Raw genomic sequence first — 10,407 nt, forward strand, 5'->3', positions numbered from 1 at the left:
AAACCTAAAATACTTCTAGTAAAGGGGAAACTCCATTCTTAATAAAGGATACCGTTTATGAAACCCCCGGTCTTTAATTTACATTCGCTCATGTAGGTTTCACAATCACCCTATAAGGGAGTTACTGATATTCGTTTTACAAGGACATTTTTAACACAACTTGCCCACAGTACCCACAGCTAGCAAGACTGTCTGGCTCCAGAGCCTATATTGTTCCACACCTCAGTGCCTGCTGCTACTCAGTGATGTCACAGGCAATTGTTGTATCACTCGGCTGCCCCTAGTGTGCGAGCAGCCCAGACGCAGGCCAGTGTCATTTCCTTCAGGCCTGGGTACCAATCTCTCCTGTCCACAGCATCTGGCCATCCGGGAAATGAAGCCAAGGAAAGGAAGATTCACCTCCAAGGCAAGCGAACTTATGAAAGCTGACCACTCTCCCTCTTGCCCACTTTAATGCTGGGGTGGTGAGGTGAGGATAGGAGCTTCCCTCCCTGGTATATCCAAGACATAAAATACTACTTGCTATCTGTAGAATGCTTTTTGAGTCATGAAGAACAGTCATATCCATGAATTTTCTGGAATCTCCAATCACAGAATTGAATAAGAAAATAATCTTGTTCATTAGGATCTGCACACCACTTCCTCCATCGATTATCCTAGATCAAGAGCCCAACGGGTCAGTTAAATCCACGCTAATGAAGGAAAAGTAGAGGACTTCCTGTTCATTCCCACCCCACCCTGTGGGAATTTCAAGCTCAGATTGAGGAACCGGGCACAGCAGCCCACCTTGAAAGGTTGCATATGGGCTGATGGTGCCTCCCTGAGGCCCTCAAGTCACCCACTTGGAAGTCAGCCACCCATTTCTCCTAAGGCAAACCATGATGGGCTGCCTCACCTAATGGTTTAAGATTAGATCACACAGCCATTGAGCATTTCTTTGAATTTTATTGAAAATTGACATGGGCATTAGAAAGGTATCAAGCTAAACAGTGCTGGTTTCAGGATGTTTCTCCTGGTGAATGAAAGCCCCAGAGGGGCAGTGACTGGTCACAGCTTTGAGCAAAAACAATAAAGGAGAAGAAAGGAAAAACAAACATGCAAAAACGACTCTCTCAAGAGACACTGGACAGTGAGATGGCGATGGTTATGGGGATATTTAGGAATGAGCATACTCACATGGTATTTTGATGCAAGTTAAACCAATGAATTCAAGGAAGATTTATCAACATCATATCTGTCCCTCCAGATCCCAAGTTGAGCAGAAACCTCTCTCAAATCCCTAGCTGACCTTGGAAGGTTGAATGAAGTAAATTTTGCTCTCACTAAGCTTAAAACCCCTCCCTCCTTTCCCTTCTACACTAGGTGTTAGTGGATCCATTTTCCCCCTTGCTGGGGGTCTGCAGAAGGTCTATGAATGCTGAAGAAGATGCAAGTGTCACTTGACTTTCTCTTCCATATTCAGAAATGTTTAATAGTGGCAATAAACAGTCAACCCACTGAACCGGATAATTTGTATTTGAAAAGAAAAGAAAAAAAAATCAAACAAAAACTTGTGAACAGCACTTCCACACCCACAGGTGAGGTTTCCTGCCCCAGTCACTTACACTTGGGTGAATCATCCTGCAGTTGTCTCTCTGAAGTTACATTTGGTCCATTCTCCAGCTCTGATGGTTCTTTTCCTGCCTTGTTAGGTTAGGATAAGACACTTCCATTTAAAATACTATGTAACTCAGGAGGGAGCTTCTTGCCTGGACACAGGGACACATGAACACTTGCTGAGTGTGGTGTGTGTGTGTGTGCGCGCAGTTTGGAGGAAGAGGGAATTTGTTGGTTTCTGGTTTGAGACAACATGGAACCCTAACTCTTCTATAATGACAGTCTTCTCCTTTAAACTTAGTGCAGCTGCTGAAGACAAGATTAAAAAAAGCTGGAAAGGGAGAGAGAAAGAGAAAGAAAACATGAAATTAGCCAAAGAAAAAGAACATTCAAAGGGCAAAGGGAGGGGCAGTGTGAGGTAGCACAGATGATACTTGCAGAGGACAGGTTAGAAGTGGGGTCACTGAGGGACCATCACCACCAGGAAATCTGCTGAGAAGGTTTTAAGAACACCACACACCGGTTTAAAACTTCTTGTTTTAATTGAAAACAAGTACATATTAACAGCCATGTGAATGCCAAACGATTAAAAGAGAAAAGAAAGTGATCTGTACTGCAGCTAGGAAAAGCAAACTTCTTGGCTTAAGAGAAATGAGGTGTGTATGTGTGTGCGCGCGTGCGTGTGCGTGTGTGTGTGTGTGTGTGTGTGTGTGTGTGTGTGTACATACGTGGGGAATTTTCAGGAATGCCATTCCATTCCATTCTGGAAAAATAAAAGCACTGACCATTTCTAATGACTGGTTTTGTTTTATCAGAAGTAAACAGAGTAGCTGGGTATTTAAAAAAAACAACAACAGTAACAATTGTATTCATTAAAAAGCCTTTTCACTGAAAGAAAAAAAAACCTTTCTGTCTACAGTGAGGAAACTACCCAATAAAACAATGATTTTAATTCTTTTCATAGCATTGATCAACTTCCAAAAGGCCTTATCCTCGCTCACATGTTAGATTTTTGTTTATCAAACTTTTGTGATTCTAAGGATCTTCTAGGGCAGGGGTCGGCAAATTTTTGAGACGGAAGAGCCGTCAAGGGTCAGCAAACTGTGGCTCGCGAGCCACATGCGGCTCTTTGGGTTCGTACATGTGGCTCTGAAGTAAAATTGAAAATGAAAATAAAACTATCATAGTTTCATTTATAAAATTTGTAAAGGATATTACTCACATAATGGTGATTATGTAAAAATATATTTATGGCTCTCAAATAATTTTTAAATTGTTCTGAGGGACAGGATTGGCTCTTCCAGGGGTCAGCAAACTTTTGAGAAAGAACATACCCAAAGAGCCGCATGTGACTCGCGAGCCGCAGTTTGCCGACCCCTGGTCTAGGGCATCTGTTAAACATATGCATGCCTGGGCCCCATTCCATACTTCCAGGAAAGCTGACCAGCTAACAGGTGCTGGTGATCCCTACCGTCAGCAGAAGCACTCAGCTCAGGAGCTGGTCTGGACTTTTCTGCTTTGCCTGCCCCTACCCACACATCCTTGGATATTTTTCTATGGGACAAAAAAACCCTCAAAGACCCTCTAATACTAACTATTCGGTTTCTCTGAGCATCAAAAAACCTTCTCTCCAGGGACACACATGAAGAGACTGAATCCCTTTGTGAAATGGATCGGCAGTCAGGAGACACTGAATTTAGCCTGGCTTCTGCTGTGAAACAGGGTTGGGATCTCCAGCAAGTCCCTCACTTCTCTGGGCCTCAATTTCCTCTTACAAAAAAAGTGGGTTATGTCTGTCTTGCGGACCAAAATTTATCCCGGGATACAAAATCCCTGCATAGTCTCTGAAGATGGTGGAAGGCTGTCAAAATTTTGAAGTTTTCAGAGCTCCTAAATCCTCAAGTAGTTAATCTGTAAACAAATGCAAATGAGGGCTCTATTTGTGATGCAAGTAATTATCCAGAGAGATGGAGACTGGTGGTTGTTTTAAGTTTGGGATACATGGGAAGCAGCTGTGACACTGGACAAGAAAGTATCAAAGCTGCAAATAAGATGCCCTTCCCAAGAAGACTTGACAGCCCTAACTTAGCATCTCTGAGCTATTGGCCGAGTATCCAAGTTGTTTTGTTTTTTTTTAAACTGCCAAGCATAGGGTCTCCTAAAATGCTCCACTATGAGACTTGGATTTTTCAAGAAACTAGCTTATGCTTTGGCAGCAATCCCTTCATACTTACCTCTGGCCACTAACCGATCCGCTACTCACCAGACAATACATATCAAAACTGCACTCTTGTTTTGCCAACAAAATCAACTTTGTGCATACGTTTGCTTTTCATTTTTTTCTACTTTTCGCTGCCTATTACTGTCTATTATTGAAGAGAGAAACCCTCTCCCCATTCTAAACACTTCAAAAGGGCCTGAATATTTGGCATAGCCTTGTTAGACTGTGTTTTGAAAGAAAGTAACCAAAAAACCACCTCAAAAAATAAAAAAGAAGATGAAGGTCATGGTCAGTGTCAGTGGGACTGGCAGGCAGAACTTAAAAAGAAGAGGGGGGGCTTGAAGTGGAAGTACATGGCAGGAGAGGGGGACCCGGCTGCCTGGCACCCCGAAGGAAAGCTGTCAGTTAAAATAGGAACCTTGGCTTAAAAAGCTAAATGGAGTCCAGTCCAGCTGTAGCAGGGAATACTATTCAGTACACAGCCATGGATTACTGCAAAGGAAGGGCAGAGAAAGGGCGTGTTAGCCACAGATCATTGCCAGGTCACCTCCAGCTCTCACTCTCTCACTGGCCAAATACCAAAGGCCACTGTGCGCAACAATGGAGGACTCTCTATGTCAAAGGGTTTCCCAAAGCTGTTATCAAAATTAGGGCTCGAATATTTTTTAAATATCAAATCTTTAGACTGGCGATACAGTTAGGGACTTTCTGAGAAACAACACGTCTTTTCCCCTTTCCAGCTGATAGTCTCACCTCTTCTTATTGGGGGACACATACAACATACAGATTAAATCTTATCACATTCACCAAATAAATAGACTGGAAGACTCATCAAAACTAAACCGAAAACACTGATTCTTTGATCACTCAGTTTGGCAGTTTATGACGTGGGGGTTATTATATCTGCTACTGGCTCTGCCTTTTAGGCATTGTGTGGAGCCCTAAGGGAGGTTACAGAGGGGATGCCAAGACACCTCAGAAGATTTCCATAAGTCTATCATTCAAGACACTAGGCTGGTAATAATATTCAGATTTATTCTCACTTCAGCATCTGTGGGGTACCCAGAGATGGGCAATTTTTGTTATTTTCTTCAGCAGTCATGGTTTCTGAGAAGGGCTTGGTGTAAATAAACTTGTTCTGGATTTTTAACACAGTTTGAATCCAGTTACTTTGAGTGAATCAAAAGTGGAAAGGGTTAGAGCCAGCCGAGTGGCTCAATTGGTTAAGAGCTCGCTCAAGAGTGTGAGATCTGAGCAACAGTGGTTTGATTCCCGGCCGGAGCTGAGCAGCCGCTGAGCTGCCAACAGGTGGCAGGATGGCTCAGCTAAAAAAAAAAAGTGGAAAGGGCTGGGCTGTGAGGCGAAAAAGAAAAGGCACCAAAGATCTCCTTCTGGAGCCCTCTAAAAAGGGGCTGTTGCTCCTGTTTGGGGCAGGGGATGCTCAGGTAAGCCCAGTGACTGAAGACTAAGGGGGAAAGCAGTGCTGACTGGTGCTTACCCAGCCATGGTGGATGCAAGTAACACAAGGAGGCAAACGGGAAAGAGTTCAAACAGGGAAGCTGATGGTAGAGAGTAGCAGATGGACCCCCTAAACATGTTACAGTCTGGCGAAGATGGGGGAAGGGAGTGGGTGGTTGGGGCGCTAGGAGGGGGACTGGGATACATGATGCATCACATGACTGCTGGCTTGACCAGAGGTCAGATACTATCCTCGACTCTCAGGCTTCTATAAACCTTAGCAGAAAGAGCGGGGAGGGCAGGAGTTGTATGGACCCCAGGGGGGTAATTAGAGAAAGAGAGACCAAGCTCTGTTACGCAGGAAAAGGGCATCTACACGAAGCCCAAACAGAAAATAAAAAGAGAAGTGGAGTTAATGAATAAGTGGATTAATGTCCAAAAAAAAGTTAGAAGAAAATTGCGTGTCATGATGACTAATAGATAATTTAGAATACATAGCTATGTTAGATGGTCTTAAGGTCCTATTACATTGACTCCTGGGAACATGCTTTCTCGCGAGTAGTGGTATTAGCTAGCAAAATAAGTATCAATAGCTACAGGAATACTTTCTCTCTTTTAATTGCTAGGTCCTGACTAATGCCCCCTCCCTCCACCCAGACACTTTGTGCAGGAATACCTTCAACAAATCTCCAGGTGGCCTCTGGCCACTGGATAGAGCACCAGGCTCTCACCTACTGATTGCCTTGTCTCATAGGGAAAGCAGAGGAGATTGAGGTTTCACCTCAGGTAACCTTCGGAGCAGTCTCAGTCAGCTAACTGGTATCCATGGGCAAGAGCTGTTTGAAAAGTGTCTGGGGAAGATAACCACAATTATCTGAGAACCTGAACTATAGAAATCCATTGTTGGTTTCTGTTCACATAGCACTTTCACCTTTCTTTCATTTAAACTTCATCCTTGTGACATAAACAGGGCTAGTAGTGTCAATCCTCATTTGACATTTGAGGAGACTGAGAAACAAAGAAATCAGCTGTCTTGCCCATGATCACAAAGAAAGAGTCACAGCCAGAATTAGAGCCTGAATCCCTTAGCTGTTTAATCACACCACAGTGTTCCCAAGAACTCCTTGGCTGTGGCTCTAAGTCTGTTTTTTACCTGAAGAATACATTTATCTCATTAAAGAGTATTAGATATTTGGAAGGGATAGTTAAAAACATATGCATATGGGAATATATGTTTGTACAGTCACTTCCTCAGAGTGAATACATCCACACACTTTTCTCTCTCTCTCTCTCTCTCTCTCTCTCTCTCTCTCTCTCTCTCTCTCTCTCTCTCTTTAGCTCTCACTCTCGCTCTCCTCTCTCTCTCTCTCTCTCTCTCTCTCTCTCTCTCTCTCTCTCTCTCTCTCTCTCTCTTTAGCTCTCACTCTCGCTCTCCTCTCTCTCTTTCTCTCTCTCGAATTAGGAGTTCTACATTCTTGTTCCAGTTCTGCCACTAACTTAATGTGTAATCCTTGGTAAGTCTCTTAAATTCCCCACTTCTCCATTTACTCATCTTTTCAACTGAAGATTATTCCTTCTTTCTCTACCTCACAGGACTAGTATAAGGCAAAAATGAGATATCATACTTTGAAAAGTATTAGAATGTTACATGAATTCACCTCCTATTTTATTTTGTCTACTTTCTAGGGGAAGGGAAACCTAATCAACACTGCAATGGCCTATGTTCTGGGATTCACAGGAAGGCTGACGTACTTTGATATGTGTATACTCTTTCATATGTAATACCATGCACCCCTCAAAGGTCAAGTGTCAGTAACCATTGAGATATAGTATCTACAACTATGTACAGGTCACAGGATAATTATTTCTCTTACAGTTGCAGACAGCTCCAAGTAGTGCTTCAAGCAATTTCAAAACCAGTGAGGAACAGTAGGCTTTGCTCTGATTAATGAGAGGTGGCTTTTGTGACCTACCTCAGGAATGAGAGCTTTGGGGAGGGGACAGACTGCCTTTGCTGCTTTCGGATCTGAGGGCGACAAGGCCTCTTTCCACTATGTGGTTTGGAACTGCTTTTGTGGTCTGGTGGGGAGAAGCCTGCCAGGAAAAGCCAATCCACTTGGGTTGGGGTTGGCTGTCCTGGATGTTTGCCAATTGTCTCTCACTTATAAAGTAAGGCTCTAATTATAGTTTTGCCAGAATTCATTTTAGTAATGGCCACTAACAGTGATTTACTCAGGGAAACCTGAACCAAATTGAGTCAAACCACATTAATTCAGTTTCAACTGAAATCTAACTTACCAGGATACATCTTTCCTGCTCTCCTCATTGAAAATGGGGAAACAAAGAAGATACATATGAACTGAGCTTCTACAGGTGTCAGACATGTTGCTAGGCACTGGGACCTCAGCAGTGGACAGACACTCTATGAAGTGATAATCTTCCTAAATGAAAATCTGCTGTTTAATCCCAGTCAACTAACAGGAGCTCTAAAGACTTGCCTTTAACCTAGACAATAAATCTTTTCATTGTTCTTTTAGGGTTGTTTCCTTTGGCTCAATTTCATTGACCTTATGTTTCAGAAACCTCTATGGACTTCCTCATTGGGATTTGCTTGAAAATAGGATGTTTTGCCATCTGCCTGACGTCCCCAGTGCAGTAGCTGTAGCAATCAGTTTGGTGATGAACAGCAGGCTCTCCTTTTAAAATACAAACTATACTGGTGAGTGGGGAGAAGCCTTCTCAATAGTTTATATTCCCTGAGCTAAACAAACCAAATGTAAAGGCATTTATGACACAACTGAGGTATTCTGAACACTGACTATGAATATTATGTTAATAAATTGTTAATTTTGTGATAATGGTGGCATTGTGGTTATGTTTTTGTTTTTTTAAAGAGTCATCATCTCTTAGAGATACATGCTAATAATATATTTACAGATGAAATGACGTGGGATTTGCTTTATAATAATCCAGCAGGTTTGGAGTAATAGAAGGGACAGGATTGGCCCTATGTCTACAGTTGTTTGGGGGCTTGGTTGTGGGTACCTGGGGCTGCACTGAGCTATCCTCTCTCTTCCTTTGTTCCGTTTGAAAGTTTCTGTGGTAAAGTTTAAAGAACAGTAATAAGTCTAATTGTGTCAAATTTAACATATTTATGCTCCCTCCCTATCTACTACCTGAGTCTAGTAGAACAGATCGAAGGTGCTTAATCATTGCTATAACCAACCTATAAATTACGTGATGCCAGGGACTGCTTTACTCACTTCTGTAGATACAACACCTAGCCCTCAGGAATTCATCTCAGCAAAGGTAGGTGTTCATAAAGCTGGTACTTGTAGAATTAAATGTAAGGAAGTCATTATAATATCTGAGAACTCTTCATTTTCTTCCACTTTCATGATCGTTTTGAGGGGTTACATAGCCCAAAAAAATTTGAGAACTTGAATCCCTTGGATAGCCACCAGAGGGAGACAGAGAAGCAAGTTCGGGTGGCTGGGAACATTCCCAAACCAGAGGTTAATGCCACTATGAGAGACACTGCAAGACAGGTCTGCTGAACCCAACCGATTCCCTCTCACTACAGTCTAGTTAATTTTGCAAGTAATGATTAAGGCTCTTTAAGGATAAAATGGCCATCCAGAAATAAACCCATCCATATACGGTCATTTAATCTATGACACTGGAAGCAAGAATTTACATTGGAGTAAAGCTAGTCTATTTAATTAATGGTGCTGGGAAAATTGGACTGACATGCAAAAAACTGAAAATGGACCACCTACTTACACCAAATATGAAAACAAATTCAAAATGGATTAAAGACTTAAATGTAAGACCTGAAACCATAAAACTCCTAGAAGAAAACATAGGGAGTAAATTTGCAGACATCACTCTGAGTAATATTTTTACTGAGATATCCCCTCGGGCAAGGGAAATAAAAGAACAAATTAACATATGGGATTACATCAAACTTAAAAGTTTTTGCAAAAGAAAGGAAATCATCAATAAAACAAAAAGGCAGCCTACTGAATGGGAGAAGATATTTGCCAACAATATATCTGATAAGGGGTTAATATCCATAATTTATAAAACACTCATTCAACTCAACATAAAAAAAACAGCCTAATTAAAAAATGGGCAGAGGATATGAAGAGGCTTCTCTCTAAAGAGGACATACAGGTGGCCAAAAGGCATATGAAAAAATGTTCAACCTTGCTAATCATTAGAGAAATGCAAATAAAAGCCACAATGAGATACCACCTCACTCCAGTCAGAATGGCTATCATCAATAAATCAACAAACAACACGTGCTGGCGAGCTTGTGGTGAAAAGGGAACCCTGGTGCACTGTTGGTGAGACTGCAGATTGGTGCAGCCATTATGGAAATCAGTATGGAGGTATCTCAAAAAACTGGAAATGGAACTACCTTATGACCCAGCAGTTCTACTCTTGGGTATCTGTCCAGGGAAACCGAGGACACTAATTGAAAAACTATATGCACCCCTATGTTTATTGCAGTGCTATTTACAATAGCCAAGACTTGGAAACAACCGAAATGCCCATCAGTAGACAACTGGATTAAGAAACTGTGGTACGTTTATGCAATGGAATATTACTCCGTCATAAAGAAGAATGAAATCGTACCAATTGCAACGATATGGGTGGACCTAGAGACTACTATGTTAAATGAAATAAGTCAGTCAGAGAAAGACAAATACCATATGATCTCACTTCTATGTGGAATCTGAAAAACGGTATGAACAAGCAAAGTAAACAGAAATAGTCTCAGAGATATAGAGGAACAACTGATGGTTGCTAGTTGGGAGGGGGGTGGAGATGAGGGAGAAGGGGAAGGGATTAGACAGCATAAATAGGTAACTACAATATTGCCACAGGGATATGAAAGACAGTTCGAGGAATATTATGTTGTAAATATTTTGCAGGGTGTCAGATGGTCACATGTCTTGTTAGGAAGACCACTTCATGGATGGGGTAGAGGCTTGATCACTGCACTGTACATGTGAAGCTGATGTTGTATAATATTGTATGTCAACTATAATTGAATATATATATATATATATATATATATATATATATATATAGTCACGGGATGTGGCGTATAGTGTGGGAGTGGA

General features: G+C 41.8%; 1 protein-coding gene across 4 annotated transcripts in view; it reads right to left on the reverse strand.

The window, feature by feature from the left end:
* Window positions 1-925: 925 nt before the first annotated feature.
* The window catches only part of SEPTIN6 (septin 6), a 66,957-nt gene continuing 57,475 nt past the window's right edge, over window positions 926-10,407 (reverse strand). For 2 of the 4 annotated variants that reach the window (XM_019667856.1, XM_019667858.1), the window contains one exon: window positions 926-1,927. In XM_019667856.1, the coding sequence (XP_019523401.1) occupies window positions 1,918-1,927 (10 nt within the window). In that variant the 3' untranslated portion in view covers window positions 926-1,917. Of the gene's footprint in view, window positions 1,928-2,914; window positions 4,310-10,407 lie in introns of those variants that run through there. The other 2 variants (XM_019667857.1, XM_019667855.1) reach the window with 2 other exon arrangements.

Source organism: Hipposideros armiger, unplaced genomic scaffold, assembly GCF_001890085.2.
Source record: "Hipposideros armiger isolate ML-2016 unplaced genomic scaffold, ASM189008v1 scaffold_508, whole genome shotgun sequence".
Classification (NCBI taxonomy): Eukaryota; Metazoa; Chordata; class Mammalia; order Chiroptera; family Hipposideridae; genus Hipposideros; species Hipposideros armiger.